The sequence below is a fragment of the Neolamprologus multifasciatus genome, chromosome 15 (genome assembly GCF_963576455.1).
Source record: "Neolamprologus multifasciatus chromosome 15, fNeoMul1.2, whole genome shotgun sequence".
NCBI lineage: Eukaryota > Metazoa > Chordata > Actinopteri > Cichliformes > Cichlidae > Neolamprologus > Neolamprologus multifasciatus.
The window spans coordinates 29,037,327-29,057,885 of NC_140453.1; the positions used below are offsets into that span (position 1 = coordinate 29,037,327).

The 20,559-nt window shown below is 41.1% G+C and overlaps 1 protein-coding gene across 5 annotated transcripts in view; it reads left to right on the forward strand.

Annotated features, from left to right (window-relative positions):
* The window catches only part of ptprfa (protein tyrosine phosphatase receptor type Fa), a 381,399-nt gene that overhangs the window by 351,018 nt on the left and 9,822 nt on the right, over nt 1-20,559 (forward strand). For all 5 annotated transcript variants that reach the window (XM_085133098.1, XM_085133099.1, XM_085133100.1 and 2 more), the window contains 6 exons: nt 3,011-3,134; nt 3,226-3,401; nt 8,030-8,149; nt 10,761-10,915; nt 15,040-15,325; nt 17,332-17,510. In XM_085133098.1, coding sequence (XP_084989224.1) covers nt 3,011-3,134; nt 3,226-3,401; nt 8,030-8,149; nt 10,761-10,915; nt 15,040-15,325; nt 17,332-17,510 — 1,040 coding nt within the window. The remainder of the gene's footprint in view (nt 1-3,010; nt 3,135-3,225; nt 3,402-8,029; nt 8,150-10,760; nt 10,916-15,039; nt 15,326-17,331; nt 17,511-20,559) is intronic.

Genomic DNA, 20,559 nt, shown 5'->3' on the forward strand with positions numbered 1-20,559 from the left:
GCTGTACGTTTTATGTCCAATGGATGATGATCTGATTAGTAGACTAATCGCAAAAATAATCGGTGACTAGTCGACTATCAAAGTAATCGTTTGTGGCAGCCCTAGTTTACATATGACATCAGTGAATTCAAGGTTTTTTTTTAATTTAGTAAGACAGGTTATGGGTTTAGTTAAAAAACTAAAGTTGAAACACAGAGTAGTAAAACATCTGATATTACCTCTAATCTGAAAACTGAGAAAAAGAAAACTATGTTGAATGTCTGCAGGAATAAGATATGTTCCTTACACCAGCTGTAAATAAAAACATTACATACAGCAGTGACTAGTCAATCAAAATGTAGCCACGAACTGAAGCTTATCTTTTCCTCTAAATGAGACCCTAAGTTAGAAAATGAACGTCATGTTATATTTAATAAGACGTGAAACTAGTCAGTGAGATTATAAATGTGTCAGGCAAGTGTTTCCTGTATCAAATGAGCAGTGGGGTATTTTCACATACAGTAAAGTTTATACTTCAGCCTGCTGGGGCTGCCTCAGACGCTGAGCATTTACTTGGTCTTTGCTGACAGTCAGCATGGCTGTGTGCTTGTACAATGCACCAACTATGCACACGACCCAGGCAGCATAATTCAGGTGGACTTTAAGAACCTGTAACAGGAATGATACTAGCGAGTCTCCAGATGTCCGTATCTGTAACAAAGTATAAAGACTTCAAACATAGTTTTGCAGCTTATTTTTTCAACTTTTTGTGGCCATTGCAGTGAATGCAAGTTTAAAACAGTACCAAAAACACAGGCGACATCAACACTAACCAAATGCATGCCTGCAGGAGGAGCATAAAACTCCTGTAGTAATGTTGGCTGTTTTGTCCATATCTCCCATAATGTTTTTGGTCAGTCAGTCTAATCACTTTAGATTTGGAATTTGGTTTTTGTAAGTGTTACTTTTGGCTAATGTTTGATGGTTTATGTTGCCAATACCAGTTTTTCTGTACATACATAGTGTTTAAACCATTACCGAGGTTAGATTGTTTGACATGTACTCATTCGTAATCATGAATTTATGTGACTTTAACTCTGACTGAATGACATTCATAGTAGTTTCTTTTTCCATTCAGCTGTAAGCCGCACAAAACATCGCTGAGGGCTGCAATTAGCAAACAAGGCGTACTTGGAAAACCCTGGTTGTAGAAGATGTGAACAAAGAACACATTTATGTATGTTTGAACAACAGTGTGAAATAAAATAGATGTAATGTGTGCCTGTGCCGTTTTGGGGGATTAAGAGTATTAAAGGAAAATCAGTTATAAATTGCAATCCACTAAATGTGCACACACTGAGTGTGAGCGAACCCTGTCACATGCATGTTCCTCTCTGTGTTTACCTGCTTTGTTTTTTTTTGTTTGCAGAAGCGCAGACAGTGATTACGCTGTCATCGCAGTAACTGATCTACATGTAGGCGGAGCACATTAGCAGTAATGTGAGTGGTTTGTCAGTGCAGTGTACTGGAAGCCTTACCTAACAGGCTGTTAAATAAGATGTGCTTTCAACCTGTTTCCCCATTGTCATTATTATCAGTTGTAGAGCGCAGCGCTGAGCAGCTATGCAGCCAGTCAGAAAGAGAAAAAGCAGCAGGATATTAGAGCCCTCGCCACCGATTCATTTTCCCCGTGCATCGGTATCTGTGTGTTTATTTACAAGTGTGTGTGTGTGAGAGATTTCTTTTTTCCAGGTGATGGGAGATAAGCAGTTGGAGCATAAAAGATCAATCAAGAATAACAGTATGCAGAATGCCATTTCAGTTAAACCTGTGCCTGTGCTCACAGCCAGCAATCAATACAGACTGTTAACAGGCAGTAAACCTGCCTGGTTCATATCAGCGGTAAAGGAGGCAGAACGGCTCGCACGCTAATTGAAAGACTGGCAGGTTCCTCAAGTCCGCCTGTCAAAGTTACTGAACCCCAACTAATAGCCAAACCGGGTGATTAGGCAGCAACTTAAAAACAAATAAAGCTGACACTGGTTTCTTCATCAGGTCAAAATGAACTTTGTTCATTTGATTTGTGTTTCCTCCCACATTAAACTGAGGTTCTTTCCTTTGTTGGGCGACTGCATAAACAAAACGCCGCTCAGTGGAGTCGTTAAAAACAGAGACTTTCTGCAGAGCTTCTTTAAAGCAGCACATGTGGCTTGACCTTGCTCTTCTTATGTGTTGCTGGTAGTATTTGTGCCTTCTTCTTGCACCTGGTTCGACTCAATAAACATCACTCAGTAATCCAATCATTTCCTTCTGACATGATATTTTCTGTTGGCTCAACCATGCATCAACTACTGTTTCAAATCTGTACGTAAATTGTCCAATGAAATTGTTCCGACATGATGATGTAGCTAAAGGTTGATATGAGGGTAGCAAACATGATGTAGTTACTCACTGACTTCATCCTGCTCAGCTTTGAACATCACCTGAAGCTGTGACGCTGCACTACATATTTCAGCAGATTCAATTATGCATCTTAAGCAGTTGATGAGTCATTCTTGAGCCTCTGATCATTATACTTTTGCATAATTCAGGCTTCAGCAGAAACTTGCTTTGCTTTTTCTCCTGTGAGTCTCTGCGTCTGCTCACAGGTTCATATAACACAGCGAGCTTTCCTGCCTCTGCCTTACTGTTGGTACCGAGAAATAAAATCTAACACAGGTCCTTATCTCTTCACTTGAAATATGATGCAAGTGGTCCCCATCGTTCAGTCTCATATAAGGGAAAAGACATGTCTAAGGCCATTGTCCTAAACCTCACCTCAGTGCTTTCCTTGATTCACCACACACCGAGCCGGTGGGTGGGTGGGTGGGTGAGATTTTAGGAGTGGATTGTGGATTCAGGGGCTTAAAGATCAACCAGGTGATGGAGCTGCAGGCTGAAGGAGGGATGATGAATTGATGTCACATATATTGGCCTGCAGAGTAAAGATGCTCTCTCACACACCTCTCACTCCCAACGCTTGTGTGTCCAGTCTGTTGATCCAGGACAGCAGTTCACCTGGGAGCACTCCAACCTGGAGGTCAACAAGCCAAAGAACCGTTATGCAAATGTTATTGCGTACGACCACTCCAGGGTCATCCTCACACCCGTGGACGGTGAGAAACAAGCAGTAGTCCACCTCCATTTTCTGATCTGCTGCTTTTGTTTTTGTTTGCTCATTATGTCCAACTGTGCTTCTTGCTTAAGGAGTTCCAGGTAGCGACTATATAAATGCCAACTACATTGACGGGTACAGGAAACAGAACGCTTACATCGCTACCCAGGGTCCGCTGCCAGAGACGCTGAGTGACTTCTGGAGGATGGTATGGGAGCAGAGGACGTGCACCATCGTTATGATGACTCGCCTGGAGGAGAAGTCGCGGGTGAGCTCCATTAATTTTGCAGGAAGTAGCAGACAGTTTTTTATGGCCTGAACCTATACATAAAGCTTTTTCTGGCACTTCCTTCAGGGCTATTTTTTGGGGGTTAAAAAAGTTATATACTGTGGGAGAAACTCCTGCATGGGGCATCTGAAACCTGAACAACCTGAACAACCTCAAAACCAAGCGACTTAGACAAAACCAGATGAATAGAAGCACAAAAAGTGGGAAAGATGTCAAATTTCAAACCTGGAGTGGTGGAGAAGAGACAGACTGTGGCTGAGGTTCAGCAGGCTGGTGCGAATAAGGAGAGAGGCTGGTGTTAATGGACATAAAACATTGTTTTCTGTCTGTTTACAGCAGTTCCAATGAAAAACACATAATCAACACTAAGCACACCTCTGTCTAACCATGCAGGGACGCTCTGCTCGTCCTGTGTTTGCAGACTTGCAGCTCTAATGCAGACAGACAACAATAAGCAATAACAGAACACTAGCAGCCTACTGCAGCATAACTAAGAGAGCATGCAGAGTCATGTGATCCAGTCCTAACTATGAAATTTATCTAAAAAGAAAAGTTTTAAGCCTGATCTTAAGTGTAGAGAGGCTGTCTCCCAAATCCAGACTGGGAGCTGCTTCCCAGCTGCCTCCCATTTAACTGCAAATGCTCTGGAACCACAAGCCTGCATGCTGAGAGCAAAGTGGGAATATGTGGTACTGTGAGGTCTTTAAGATAAGATTAAAGACTTTTTATGTAAGGTGTCATCTGTAACAATGAAACTGTATGGTATGATTTTGTTTATAATACTCCCTGAGGGTAGCATGTATAATGTAAGTGGTCCCAGCACATAACCCTGTGATTCCATATATAATACGTGGTTCGGTACATAATTACAAAAATAAAGTATATGAAGAAGACTCTCAAAAGAAGATGATCTGTAACCTTCATTCATGCTGTTTCTGTGCTCAGATGAATTCTGAATCGGACTCGAACTCTTCAAATGAACCATTTGTCTGCAGGTGATCAGTTCGGTGTTTGTCAGCTACGTTTTCAAAAACGTTTGAAATGAAAGGTTATAAACTGGTCTGTTATTAGCTTACACAGCTGAGTCAAGTAAAGGCTTTTATAAAGTAACGGTTTAACTAGCAGCCCGTGGACTGTAGCCCATTAAGCAATAGATTCATCATGTTTAAAAATTAAAAACAATAATTAATGGGGAAGCTTCTTTGAGCAGTCTTCTAGGAATCTTTAACGTTATAATGTAAGTAAATATCAGAGTTGTTACAGTTGCTGTACTTGACAGCTGTAAATGTTTTTTCACTAACAGCTGCAGTTTTATTTATGAAGAAATTCATGAAGTTTCTGCCAGTTAAAGTTAAAGGAATCTGTCCAGTTGAATTTAGAAAACTACAAACTGTGCACAAAGTTGCCGACACGTAAGTGACTGTATGTGAACCAGACTGCTTTAGTCCTCTGTTCATCCATCTATTCACTTTCCTAATTATCAACCTCACATGGACCACATCTCCTATCCTAGCTATTCAGGTGAAATACACTCTGGACAAGCTGATAGTCCCCATCACATGACTAATGCAGAAAGACAGACAAGCATAGACTCTTGCATGTGACCTATTAAGAATCACCGATGAACCTGACACCATACCTGTGGACTGTGTGAGGAAGCGGGCAGAGGAAATCTGCACAGCAGCACCTTCAGGAACTTTCTTCCTGTGAGGCAGGAGTGCTTATCAATGTTCTGCTACTACAAAAACATTGCCGTACAAAAAAGTCTTCAACCATCAAGTTCATGTGTACCATACAATTGGCCTTCCATATATGACTTACTGTCTGGAGATATGGGGTACTGCATATAAAACGAACACTCTTCCTAATTTCAAGTTACAAAAAAGAGCTATAAGAATTATAAACCAATCAAACTATATAGAACCAACTAACATTTTGTTTATTAATCTGAATACCCTGAAATTTTATGATTTAGTTGAATATAAAATGGCACAGATAATGTATAAAGCACAAAATAACTTGCTTTGCCCCAGTACTCAGAAGCTGTTCAAAGTCAGAGAGAGTCAATGTGACTTAAGGGGAACAGATTTCTTTAAAAAAAACAAGATAAGGACAAATATAAAGCAGAGATGTGTTTCTGTTAGAGGAGTTAACCTGTGGAATCGTTATGACAGTGATTTAAAAAGGTGGAGTTCATTTTCCTTGTTTAAAAATATGTTTAAAAATAGAGTATTAGAAAAATATATATATCAAGAATGAAAAGAGCAAAAAAAAACCCCAAAAAAACAACCCTCTTGATTCTTTTGCTTTGATGTAGTTACTTATCTAAGGTTTTTTTTTTTCTTGTTTGTTTGTTTGTTTGTTTTGTTTTTGCTTTGTTTTATTATTTGCTTCGAGCCCTGTGTACAGGAGCTGCATGCAAAAAGATCTTTTGTTAAAGGGTTGGCGTAATAAGCAAATGCTTCAGCCAATACCTTTTGATTAGCCTTGTCTCATGCTTTCTTGCCTTGTGGTAGATCTTTGTTCTGTCTTCACTGAGATATTTGAATGCTAATCAATAAAACATATCACTCACTCACACGAAGCGACCCCCAAAAAGAGCATCAGTTGCAAAAACACTAAAAATCCCTGCTCAGTTATTTGTGTTGCTCCTTGTCGAGCTCCATCACGTTGAGATTTGCCTTGAAGAAACTTATTGTGCTGTAGCTGTTTGCCTCTTTTCAGTTCAAGGACTTTTCCCATCCACAGCTCCGTATCTCTGCTGGTATGTGGATACAAAGTGACACACAACTTTAAACTCAGTAACGAAGCTCTCGGTCTTCCTCCTCTCCTGCAGCATTGATGTTCATTTTTACTTCCATTGCCTGTTAACTATCGTGTTAGCGTACAGGTGCAGTGGAGGTGCTTTTATGTAGAGCAAAATGTAGACAAATAAAGTGATTTTGGGGTTTGATGAAAATTTCAAAGAGGCGTTATTGATTTTGACACAATATGTTGTAGTCATACAAAAAGGCATCATCCCAGCTGATGGAGGGAGAGAGGTGGTGGCTCGCTGCAACCTATAATTTAAGAATATCAGAGCAACGTTGCTGTCGGGATGAAATTCATTGATTCTCTCACAATGGAAAATACATTACAAATAGGAGAAGACAAATATAAGACAGGAGGCTGGAAGAGGATTGTCGATCCTCTGATTTACTGCTCTGAACGTAGCTCACTCGCAGCGCTGATGAGCTTGGCTCTGCAGCAGCACGCCGCCTGTGGAATCACGTGGCAGGTAGCAGGGTAGAAACGGCGTTCATGTGAGTAATGATGTGAAACCCTCATTCTCACTGTTAATAACTCCACACCCACAGGGCAGAGCTGAGTGCCACAGCACTGTGCCATTACTATTTGTGACAGTGGCCATCGGCCCTCTGCCAGAGCCAATAACAGCCGTCGGTGGTTCGACCAGCAGCAAATATTAGACGCTCTCTAACCTGAGAGCAGAGGTGACAACCTGTCTGTCCACACTTCCTGCTAATGTGCATGGCCCACAATCAAATGAACACATCCTGCCATTATTTACAGGTTATACAATCAGAGGCTGCCATTAGACACACCAACGAGTTTCTCTTATTAGTTATTACATGCAGCTTCCTCAGCAATAATCATTTGGGGGCCATGTGAAGTAAATCATCCTGCAAGCTTGGGGTTGTAAGGTCTACGATTATGATTATGGTGTAATCACTGAGTCCTTTTTCAAATCCATTTTCACATAGGAATGAATACATCAGGAGAGTCAGGTCAGAGCATTGAGTTCTCCATTCTTACATGCAGCATGCATAAGGACTTCGCCTGTCTCAGACATTGTTTTACTACTTTCTGTAGAAGCTGTTTCCACACAGGCATCACAGCCCTGAGCTTGTTCGTGATTATCTGATGGAGGAACATTAGAGAATCTAAACATCATCACACCGGGCTGAAAAAACTAATCTGGTTATCACCCGACCCAACTCTCCCGATATTGCCGGTAGTTCATGTGTTTAAAAAGGTATCCCAATGGCATGTACGTCTGGGCCTCATCTAGACTACTTATGGTACTTTTAGCTTTGATATAGGCCTGGTAAATGTGATGTGCCCCAAACACCACAAGTTCCACCGTCTACAGTGGAACTTAGTTGAGGAAGCCAAACTTACCCTTAGTCAACACCATTAGTTTAGACCAACGGTGGCCAAAACACTGCAAATAAGGGCCACATTTCAGGTGTCCAGGTCACAGGCCAGCAATCTCAGAAGAGATGCCCAGACCTCCCTCTCCCCAGCCCCCTCTTTCAGCTCTTCCAGAGGGATACCAAGGTATTACCTGAGACCAGACACCGTTAGAAAGGTGCTTGTTTCAGTCATGTGCATATATGATCCTGTTCTTTCAGTCACGGTCTACAGCTTGAGGCCAAAGGTAAGTCATCTCCATCTCTTCATGGAGATGACTTACTCTTCATCAGCTGAGACCAGCACAGCAGTCACATCACTGCAGATACTGCACCAACCGATCTCTCTATCAACACCTACTCCACTTCCAACACCACTGGCTGTAGAGCTAAATCGTCCTTTGTCTCTGTTTGCAGGTGAAATGTGACCAGTATTGGCCCAGTCGAGGCACGGAGACGTACGGGATGATTCAAGTGACCATGTTGGACACACTGGAGCTGGCTACGTACAGCGTGAGGACGTTTGCCCTCTATAAGGTAACACCACCATGTTGCTGTTGATTCGTTTACACAGATCACCAGGAGCAACTCAGGGTTCAGTATCTGCTCCAAGGATACTTTGACTTGCAGATCAGGGATCAAACCTCTGACTTTCCAATTAGTAGACGACCAGTTCTATCTACTGAGCCCACAGCTGCACGAGCGACCTCCAAACACTAACCAGGACCAACCCAGCTTAGCTTCCAAGCTCAGACACGACCGGGTGTGTTCAGGGTGGTATGGCTGGAAGCCAGCGTCACATCTTAGTCCACTTTACTCCATAAAGGAATTAGAATCTTCTGTAGTTGAGATTAAGCTTCGTTAGCAGACGGCTCAACTGTAACCTATCTCTAAATTTATGCTATGCAGTTTGGCAACCGCCTGATGGAGGTTAAATCACATCAGTCACTATTTTTCACCAACAGTAGACATATAAAAAATATGTAGAAAAATGAAACACCAATAGTAATAAACTAAGTATCTGTCATTTTTTATCTGCTTGTTAAGTTTCGCTTCGTCAGTCATTTCCAGATCCTTCGTTGTTCAAAAGCAAATAAAAGCTGAAGCATAAAAAGAACTAAAACAAGTCCAAATTCTTTCAATCTCAGTAAAATGATCTGAGACTGCTTCACACATCCGAGGAAAAATGGAAACAGGATCATAATTGAATCACTTAACAAACAGATTGCTGAACTCTCGCAATTGCAAATCACAAAACGTCTTCAGCTCATCGACCTAATTCTGCTCACCAGTGTGCAAGTATTATAAACTAGTGTTTCCCACAGAACCTTTTTTCTCTGATAATCCAAAAGTCACATACTTTTGTATAAGGAACTGACAAAGAAGTCATTGGGATGCTAAAGACATGCTACCTTCTGGGTTGGCCTACAAAAAAGGTCATCCCTGCAGCACTCCGTGCTGATTGAGGCTTCCGCAGCTTTAAAAGGATAGAAAATATTCTTTCTTGTCTAGAAAGTACTTAAGAGTCTAAGCCAGGGGTGTCCAAACCTTTTTCACTGAGGGCCACATACATAAAAATATAGGAGGGGCCACTTACGAGAAATTAGGTATATAAGCTTAACTTTACTGTATTAAAGTTAGAAAAATCACTTAAAAGTGGTCAAATGTGTTATATTGTTGAATATAATTAAAGACAAAACTGCCTTCATCACAGCTTTCCATAAATGGATCTTTATTGATTTATTCAGAAAAAGCTTTGGTCGCTCATTCTCAGAACAGCCTCAGATTTCTGATTTACAGCACAGAGAAAAACAATAAAGATGGACGGGCACATTTCAAGCTTGTTATTTAAGTTATTAGGCTCAGCAACACATCTATTAACGTTCGTTTGAAACGATTATCAACATTAACAGACTGAACTGGACTTAATAACAGGAGTGCATCATTTTAGTAAATTATTCTGGTGAGTATCAGCTGCGCTGGGCATCGGGCCGTCCAGCCGCGGTGCTGATCCGACGCCAGTCGTGGCAAAAATCAAATGTCACTTGATCAAGGAGCAAATCTGCATCAGATGAGATCAGCTGACCCTGCGCGTGCGCTGTGCACAGCGGTGTGTACTCTGTGTGTTAACAAGAAAAATGCATCAGTGCTCTCATCACATGCGATGGAGTAAACATCAAAAGCGCAGCTTTATCAGACAGTTGCAGTTTAATGTTGGCTGACGAGTCTTCAGTGCGTCGCACGACTGGATTTCTGGACACGCTGACGTTGTTGAAGTCCTGCACTTTTTCCACATTATTTCAGTGACTTTAACGAGGCCGTGTTTCATGAGGTCTCCATCTGAAAAAAGCTCGCCATGTCTCGCGATGAGTTGGGCGACCTCATAGCTGCTATTGGAGCCTTTTCCTGGACAATTTGAGTACGGAATAAATACTGTTGCTGACCCTGCAGGAGAGCTACCCTTTGCTTTAATTTCTGCTCTCTCTCAGCACCAGTGTCGGATGCACAGGCCTGATGTTTGGTTTCATAATGATGTCGTACATTATACTCTTTCATAACTGCCACAGTTTCAGTGCAGATCAAACAGACACACGTCCCCTTGACTTCTTTGAAGAAATATTCTGAAATTTTCTGCATTCACTTTCTACCTTTTCGCTTCTTTGGTTCTGACATATTTAGTAACTTGGAGGTAAATTTCTTCTGTGATTGTCCTTTTTGGTGGAGCAACTGCCTTGATCAACAGTAGCTCCCCCTGGTGTTAAAACTAAGAAGTGCAATACACTCAAGCAAAAGTTGAAGTGCGGCCTTATTCTATTCTATTTATCAAATTACTTGCGGGCCGCAGTTGGCCCGCGGGCCGCAGTTTGGACACCCCCTGGTCTAAGCAGATTGTGGCCTTGGTGCCTGAATTGGAAAAAAAATGTGGTGTGCTTGATATTATGTTTGTCACTGATAAAGCTATCAAAACGTCATCATACACCAGGGACACTTTGTGTGCTTCTGAGTGCAGCTCAGAGTGCATTTGTGATGCATAATAAGAAGTTCTTGCATTAATCATTCAGATAATTGAATTTACGCCAGTGAATCTTTTCGCCTCGTGATCACATTAGTGTGTTGGGTCTGTTTTTACGAGTAAATGTGTCAACAGAACGGCTCCAGTGAAAAAAGAGAAGTTCGACAGTTCCAGTTTCTGGCTTGGCCGGACCATGGAGTGCCTGAGTATCCGACCCCAACACTGGCCTTTCTACGCAGAATCAAGTCCTGCAATCCTCAAGATGCTGGACCCATGGTGGTTCACTGCAGGTAGACCTTATCTTACATTAACACAAATACTGCAGCATGCTCAAAAACTGTTTCAGGTCATGTGACATTGCTGGAAACCATCTTCGTGTATGCAACTCTCAAACCAGTAACCAGCCCCTGTAAGGCACATGCACACTCTTGCATCTTGCAAGGTTTTCACAGCTACTCTGTGTGATATTGATTTAATATACTTATTTGCTTTGTTTTCTGTCTCCATCTGTTGATCTGTATTGTTTAGTAATTCATTCTTTTATTTATTCAGGTCTTGTGTGAGAACGTTGTAGCTGAAGTCTGATATTATCCTAAATTTCTAATATTTTTCATTTTGTCTCAGGCTAACATTGATCTTGTTATAAAAGCTGCTGAACCTTTTTCACAGCTATGGCGCCATCATTTTAGAACGAAGATTACAGTGAGTTTTAAACACTGTTGGTACGTCCTGACATTTGCATTTGTGCAATTTATTTCTCTATGAACACAAATGCAAATACACCAAAGTCCTAGAGGTGAATCAGGCAGACAGATGCAGCTTGGAGGAAGCTCTCACAGAAGCCTTTTCACCCCAATTTCCAGTGTAAACATTAATCTGCCTTCAGACATGCTTGGACAATAAGTCGCAGCCCAGTTTGTTCAAAGCACACTAACACCTTTAAGCCAAGAGCAGCGATTCTGTTTAAATACTTTGCTTTAAGTGCTGAACGTTCTTCACAGCTAACCCATCAAAGAAAACGTGTTGTGCCGAAAGAAAACAGAAATCCTTCAAAGTGTTTTGGTACGCTGCACACAGCACCCTCGTGTTTACCAACCCAGCTGATGTGGGGAGCTTTAAACCAGACGTATCAAAGGAACAACAGGGGCAAGGATCTGAAAAGCCAGTCCAGTCTTCTGTAGGCAGCATGCTCCCTCCCTGCTGTCTGAAGGACCTTCACACCACTTCTTCTGTGAAGAAGTGGGGTCAGTGATTTCAAAGTGTAGCACTGAAATACTTCAGTATCTAAAGCTCATACTGCATTTAGTCACACTCCAACCTGTAATAAAGAAAAAGCAAACGGAGGAAACTGCAGAAAAACAACTGCTGTGCATCTTTCACTCTACGCCCTAATGTGGCCGTGTGTTACTCACCGTGGTCTCATGTGTTCACACACAACATGGTTTATAATTGAAATCCATTGATCTGTTTACAAGAATGAGTTAAGTTGGTCAAATGAACAGAAATGTGTTTGATTCTGTAAATCAGAATACTGCACAGCCTTCCTGTTACCAAAGAATCGCCAACAACACATTATTTCACAAAAAGTGTTGTTTATTTGTCTTTAAATGGAGGGAACAGAGTCCCTTATGCTGGAGGGATGTCACTTCCTGTTTGTGTTGTCATATAGTGCAGGAAAAGGGACCCAAATGCAGAAAAGCACATTTATTAAGTTAATGCACAGAACCAAAAATAGTAAGTCCACTGGGGAAAGACGAACAAGCCACACAGGGAGGGTAGAGAAATGCTGAGACATGGATGAAAGGGAAGGGCTTGATTATAGATTTACACATGAGATAATCATGGATAATTGAACACAGGACAGTAACAAGACAAAATTAATTTAGGACATTTACAGAGGAGAAGTAAAACTATCAGAAAGGCAAAATAAATCAGGAAATAGCCAAAAGAAGGACTATTAAAGAAACAAACATCACACTACAACATAACATACAGTGAGGAAACACTGAGGGTGATAAGAATGGAATAAACCAAAACCACAAACAAAAAAAATAATGAAACATGCTCAGAGAAACGAAAAGAAGCCAGTCTGTGAGTATCAGAGTCCAAACTATGAATACTAAAATACAGAAAGAGCCAAACACAAAGCTGAGCCTGCAAAGTAAACACAACACACAGACTCTAACATCTATAAACATCTATACTTCTCCACCAGATTTATGTGGCACCAAATCAGAACAACGGCCTAAAGCTGCTTTATGTAACAATAATGCAGAGAAAAGCCTGACAGTCAGATGATTCCCTGCACTTGGCAACAGTGGGAAGGACAAACTCCCGTTTCACAGGAAGAAGCCTGTGGCAGGACCGGCGTCAGGGAGGGGCGGGGCCATCTGCTGCAACCGATTGGGAGGAAAAAAATAATAATATCACATCGTTTATATGCTTTTCTTTGTCTTGGAAATGTTTCGCTTTTATCTCTCTTGGCAAGCAGAACTCTTTCTTCTTTATTAGTCTGCTCTCGTCGAAGGTTCGTTTTAATCACATGCTGGACGCATGAAGAATGCATCGTACGAACAAACTGTTCCCTTGTGATTTCATTCTCCTCTGCCGTCCTTTCAAAGTCAGCTTAAAATTCAAAAACGGACACTGCTGAAGGTCATGTAGAAACAGGAAGTGACATATAGCTGTCATCAGGGACTCCCGTGTGCCGCGGCAGCTTTTGGATGTTTGTTTCCTCCGTTTTTTATCAACCAGCATAAAACACCAGTTACAACATAAAAAGTAAAATCTTAAAATGTTTCATTTTGTACTCTCACCTTATATTAACTGATCAGGAACTTTCATTATTTTGTATTTAACAGTCAATTAAATTTAAAAATACAGAAACTGCTTTTTTATCATTTTAATAATCAGATGCAGTTTTACAATAATGTTCTACAAACAAGTTAATAACTACTACACATTATTATGTTTGTTCATTTTGTTAACTAACAATTTATAATTAAATAACAGTGATTAAAAAATACCCATTTATTAACATTAAGGATGGAAACTGTTCTAAGGCGAGCAGGAAATCGATTTTTCTTCTTTTTTCTGCATCTCAAACGACTGATCTGCTCATACTGTACAAATCTAGACACAAAAATCAAATATTTCTTCCTTATGGAACAGATATTACATTTCCATAAAGTCAGAGAGCCGTATCTGGCTTTTCCATTTCCAATTCGACAGCACAAATCCAGAATTCATATATTTCCATAAGAGGATGTTAGATATAAACTGCAGGTATTTTATTTATAACACGATAAGTACACGAGCATGTATGCAGAGGTCCTGAGCTGCACTTTAAAACCCGCAGACATGCTGCAGTGCATCTGTGGGCCTCGTCGTCCACAGCACAACAGTGTAGATGCAACCAAATAATGTTAATAATACAATGATATACTCTGAAAGCTCTTGTCCTATTTATATGTTCAAACCAAAACATTTTTGGATATGAACTGTTCTTCAAACGGCTCATAGCAGTTTGGTCCATTCACTAAAATCAGGGTTGTAGAGTAATCTCTTTACTTCTGCCACACAATAGAATAAAACAAGTTTCCATGTTGGACTGCAGTTTGTTAGCTCCATTAACTCACATTTTTTAAATTTATATCATCATTTATTTACCTTTTTACTGTTAAAATTAAAAATCTCTTTTACAAGAGTTTCCTGGCCAAGCTCAGCAGTGGTGTCATTAACGAATTATGAACACGGCAAAATACAAGAAACAAGTAAAAAGTGCAAAAAGTTCAAAACTGAGGAAACGTAGCTGATCTGTGTCAGAACGACTAGTTTAGGCAACTTTAACGATCTGCCTCCAGATCCGTTAAAATGTCCTTTTTTATAATTTAATGTGAGCTTTAAGCGCACGAACAAGTCTTTGAACCAAAGACAATAACCATCTATAATTTCCTTCATGTGTGGGTCAATAAGAAAGACCAAGCATGGCCTTGTAAAAGAAGGTTTTACTGCTGCTCGTGTCTCCAGAAGGACAAAGCAGCCTATCCAAGCCGAGCAATATTCAATGAGGTGTAGAGACTCTAAGGTCCATCGTGAATCTCTGAGCTCCACGACAGACAGACAGGAACGTGTAAGCGTTGAGAGCAAGCAGCCATATAAACGAAATCACCCTGATCAACCAATGACATAAAAGTGGACTCAATGAGCCCCTCCTTGCCGCCATAATGTTAAAGGCCAGCCTCGTCTCTCAGTGAATCTTTATGGAGGCACGAGGACCCATTTATAACTGGTCTGACTGGTATTCATGAGGATTTCGATGCTCCCGACCCGTGGAAATGCCACAGTGGTCAGGGGAAAGCTGTGAAGCGCTCAGGGATCTCTGGTCTGACGTGTGTTTCCTCTCTGTGCTCAGTGCCGGTGTGGGCCGGACGGGCTGCTTTATTGTGATCGACGCCATGTTGGAGAGGATGAAGCACGAGAAGTCGGTGGACATATACGGTCATGTGACGTGCATGCGAGCTCAGAGGAACTACATGGTGCAGACAGAGGATCAGTACATATTCGTCCACGAGGCCCTGCTGGAAGCTGCGGTCTGCGGCAACACAGAAGTTCCTGCTCGCAACCTGTACGCCCACATCCAGAAGCTCACGCAGGTGCCCGCTGGAGAGGCGGTGACAGCTATGGAGCTGGAGTTTAAGGTGAGCAGATCTGGACTTTATGGGCACTCAGTATATTTAAGGAAGCACTTTAAACACATAGAGTAGCTGCCTCGACTGTGCTTGGATTCAATGACGCACTTTAAGTCACGGAAAAAGACGAGAGAGCAGCTGCACCTTCAGTTTCTTACAGGCTTTTCAGGATCATCTCTGAGGAGAAGGTGATAGGAGTCCAACACAAACACTTTCTGCTGGGATTTTTCACTCTGTTGTGCAAACTCACTGTAAACTGGAGGTCACTCCATAACAATGTACAGGACACACTGTGTGTTACCATGTTTCAGTGCAAATTAAGAATATTTACAGTGTCAGAGTCAGATTCACTACATGTAAACACTTGAGTGAGTGATATGTTTTATTGATTAGCATTCAAATATCTCAGTGAAGACAGAATAAAGACCACAAAGCAAGAAAGCACGAGACAAGGCTAATCAAAGGTATTGGCTGAAGCATTTGCTTATTACCCTTTAACAAAAGATCTTTTTGCATGCAGCTCCTGTACACAGGGCTCGAAGCAAAGAATAAAACAAAGCAAAAACAAAACAAAACAAACAAACAAGAAAAAAAAAATCCACCTTAGATAAGTAACTACATCAAAGCAAAAGCATCAAGAGGGTTTTTTTTGTTGGTTTTTTTGCTCTTTTCATTCTTGATATATATATTTTTTCTAATACTCTATTTTTAAACAAGGAAAATGAACTCCACCTTTTTAAATCACTGTCAGAACGATTCCACAGGTTAACTCCTCTAACAGAAACACATCTCTGCTTTATATTTGTCCTTATCTTGTTTTTTTTAAAGAAATCTGTTCCCCTTAAGTCATATTGACTCTCTCTGACTTTGAACAGCTTCTGAGTACTGGGGCAAAGCAAGTTATTTTGTGCTTTATACATTATGTGTGCCATTTTATATTCAACTAAATCATACAATTTCAGGGTATTCAGATTAATAAACAAAATGTTAGTTGGTTCTATATAGTTTGATTGGTTTATAAACACTTTAATGCATCTAGAGAAAAATATTAAACAGGTTTTGGGGCTGGGTGGATGGATCATTGAACTCAACCATACGGAGATCTGCACGACTCATGTCCATCCAGCCTACTTTAGGTAGATTTTAAATCATAAAGTCAGAATCAGTTACGAAACATTGCAGCTATCATGGCCTGGTTTGTACAGTCTCTCCAAATTTAAGTAAATGTAATACTCAAGTGCAAGCAAAGGCAGAAGATTTTCCTTCTTCTCAGAGGAGAAGTTGTTAAAGCTTAACTTCTGAGCTCCTGATGAGGCTGGAGTGGAGGGAGCTGCAGAGGGAGAGCAAGAGCCAGGTTAGGTTAGGTTAGGTGGTTTTACACGGGATGATCTGCAGCAATCCACTGTCTTCAACCGCTTTAGCAAAAGTGCAGTTTCTGTCCTGCAGCAGGGGGAATGCCCAGCATTCAGTGTTATGCTGCTTTTTAATGCAAGCAGGGAGGCTGTAAATCTGAACAGAGCATGATTAGGTTTCCTCAGTTCATGCAAATTTATTTGTCGAGCAATTCTGAGATTTGCAGTGCAGAGGTCTCACATTAGTGCCTGTCGGTAAAGAAACACCTCCTCCCCACCGACACTGAAAAGAAACATTTGAGAATGAAATCATTCGTGCAGCTAGGTTTGCATCCAAACATCTTATTTGTCTGGTTTGATCTGCATTGTCACAGGCCTGTCGGCTCACGCTAAATGTTTCAGGATTTGTTTTGACTTTTCAGCATCTTCAGGATGAGCTTCAGCACACGACAGTATCCGACATTCATTTGAAGTCGGAGAAAAAAAGGCTCGTCTCAAAGTGCATCGTTCTCGTGCATCAGTGCGAACGTTAGCTCCTCGTGCCCTTTAACAACCTTGCTCACGCGCCACACTGGATTAGCACTATAAAGAGCAGAGGCAGATGATAGACGGTGGATGCTGCCGTGTAGCTGCAATCACCTGTCCTTTCTTCTGTCTCTGCAGAAACTGGCCAACTCTAAAGCACATACCTCAAGATTCATCAGTGCCAACCTGCCGTGCAACAAATTCAAGAACCGCCTGGTGAACATCATGCCTTTCGAGTCTACTCGCGTCTGCCTGCAGCCGATCAGAGGGGTGGAGGGCTCTGACTACATCAATGCCAGCTTCATCGACGGGTACAGGTGAGCCCGCAGCATTTCTGCTCAGCTGCTGCACCTCTAATGAGCCGGGGGTGGACCTTCTGTGGCAACTGACAGCATTAAATTACAGGCTGACATGGAGTCCGGTGTTTCACCGCCTCACATCCCTTTGTTGTGTCAGTTGTCAAAACAAATTGGTTTTATTGACAGGCCTGTTCGTTCTCCCACTTTTTCCACCTCTTGTGAATGGATAGGCTGTTTGGGATCAGCGACACGTCAGAGGAATGAACTGATTACAGGAACAGGTCCACGACGCGACTGCTGCCTGTGTCCATGTTCTGTCTTTGCACGTGAAGAAATCTGCAGGGTTTTCTGCCTTTATAGAAGGGAAATGAACTGAGGTGACACTCAGCTCAGTGCCTGTGTGATCATAGCTCAGTATCTGATCAGTGCTTTTCTTATTTCTATCAACTTTTATGTGCAAAAACATAATGAAAACAGTTTAAGTTTCTTTGATTGTCTTCTTGGATCAAGGAAACACCGACATTGCAATAAAACAGTAAAGTAAAGACATGCATGAATTTGAGATTCAAAGTAACGCTGATTTGAAGAACATGCAGTCTGTATGGTTCATATTACTTATTCCTGTAGTCTGCATTTGGAGCTCTACGATGTAGATTATGTGACAACATGAGTCGTCTCCACAGCTTTAGCCAGAACTCGTATGATCACATGATTATATGGTTCAGGATATACAAAGTTGGTCTCTTGAGCTTTGGGCTAAAATTAAACTCACAAACTTTCATGTTTTTGCTCAGATTTTATTCTGAAAGTTACGACGGCAAGTGATGATTCAAACCCCCCCTCAGTCTACTAACTAAGCTTCCAGCTGTGAGATGCATCACTGAGCACTATCACAGTCAGTCACCTCCCCTCACTTCAGGTGTAGAAAGCATGTTTGGACAGTGCTGTTTATTTATAAGCACAGGTGAAAATGGCCGGCAGGTCGTCGGCTGCAAAAAACAACTTGTGTTTGTATAGATTTCAGCTGGAAAATGACTCCAAAGTTATCGATGAGTGCCCTCAGTGCACCACCCTGGTAAACAGTCTCTAAACTGAACACAACATGATGTTTATTTTATAAAATCTTTTCCTCAATCTTTGTCCAGAAACACGATAAACAGAGTGACTCTGACACTAGCCTAGGAGCATAAGTGTCCCTCAGACTCTCAGTCACATTCAGCACAACATGTCATGATTTCATAAACACACACATGTCTCTCACAACATTAGCACTGATATTGTCACACATCACGTTAATCACAGGCTCTTCTATGAAAACACTTATTGAAAGTTTCACAGAAAGCCGTGGCTAATGAGTCAGGACTTCCCATTTTACATGCAGGGTGGGTGTGTGTTGTTTTTGGCTCCCAGCACCTAATGAAGTCCCCTGAGTACCCCCCACCAAAGGGAGGCAACGGAAAGAGGCAGGGGTGTCGTGTAATTCCTCTCTAATTCCTGTGTCGGTAATTAAGAGCGAAGTGAGATTCGGGAGCTGCATCCCTCGCTGAGCTCAGCCTTTAAAAAGCGGAGCGTGGATTAGGATAGATTAAGGTGAGGGGAAAGCACGTGATTATGATGATTAGTGGACATGCCCGGTGACGTCTTTGTGCTTCACCATTAGTCATTCTCTTCCTACTTACTGCGCTGCGAATGCTTACAGCACAATGTTATTAACTCTGCATGAGTCAAAGTTACAGCAGTGAAATCTGCTTCCTGCTTAATTAACTTTTCTCACTATTAACTGTGAAATGCTTTAATTTGTCTAATATTAATGGAAAATCTATTAACTTTTCTGGGTTATTGATTTGGCTTTCGTTTCTGTGCCTGAAATTCTTGCTTCATGTAGAATTTTAACTGGTTCATATTTTTTCATAATTTCAAAAAGATAAACTTTCACATGCTATACTGATTACATACAAACTAAGGTTTTAATAGTGTGGATGCTCTCAAAGGCATCCACAAAATTTATACTTTATTCTTCAAGTTCTGTTCTTTGCTGCTTAACTACTTCCACAATTTTTGTGTGATTTTCACCATTCAAATTTCACAAGATTCTGCTTATTCCTGCTATATCTTTTTGTACTTTTAACTATTATACTTTTTAAAATATTAGGCTTTTTATACAATATTTTTGCCCATTGAAATGAATGGAACACATTACCAATGTGGTCACTTGTTTCTGCTCGCCGGGCTGAGCTGTGTTTTAGCTCAGTGAGAGGCCCGGGTTCAAATCCCGCTTATGGCAACATTTCTTTCAGTTAACAATTAAACTTTTTTAACTATTTTCAACACAAATTTCAGCTTTTTCACCCCTTTTCAGCAGAATTTTCAGTTTTTTCACCACTTTTCAGCACAAATCCCAGCTTTTTCAGCTGTCTTCAGCAAAAACCTCTTTTCAGCAGAAATTCTGCTGATTGAACTCTTTTCAGCAGAATTTTCACCTCTTTTCAGCAGAAATTCTGCTGATTGAACTCTTTTCAGCAGAATTTTCACCTCTTTTCAGCCCAAATTCTGCTTATTCACCCCTTCTGCAAAATTTTCAGCCTTATCACCTCTTATCAGCACAAATCTCAGCTATTTTCAGAAAAAAAACTCTTTTCAGCAGAAATTCTGCTGATTCATCTCTTTTCTGCAGAACTTTCAACCATTTCACCTCTTATCAGCGTAATTCTCAGCAGCTTCTGCTCATTTCAGCAGAATTGTCAGTCTCTCCATCTCTTTTCTTGTGAGAATGAGTTACTCAGTGAGATGAGTAGCCGCCTTTAGACTAGGAGGGCCAGGTTCGAATCCTGCTCAGGGCAACAATTTTTTTTCACCACTTTTCAGCAAAAAGTTCTGCTTCTTCACCTGTTTTCAGCAGAATTTTCAGTTTCTTCACCGCCATACAATTTTTGCAACTTTTCATCTTTTTCAGCTATTTTCAGCAGACAGCTTCAGCGTTACGGCATCCACACAGCATTTTCGCAGGAAATGCTAATTTTTCTAGTGATTATAGCTTGTAGCTCAGGAAATTCAAAAATCTAGTATC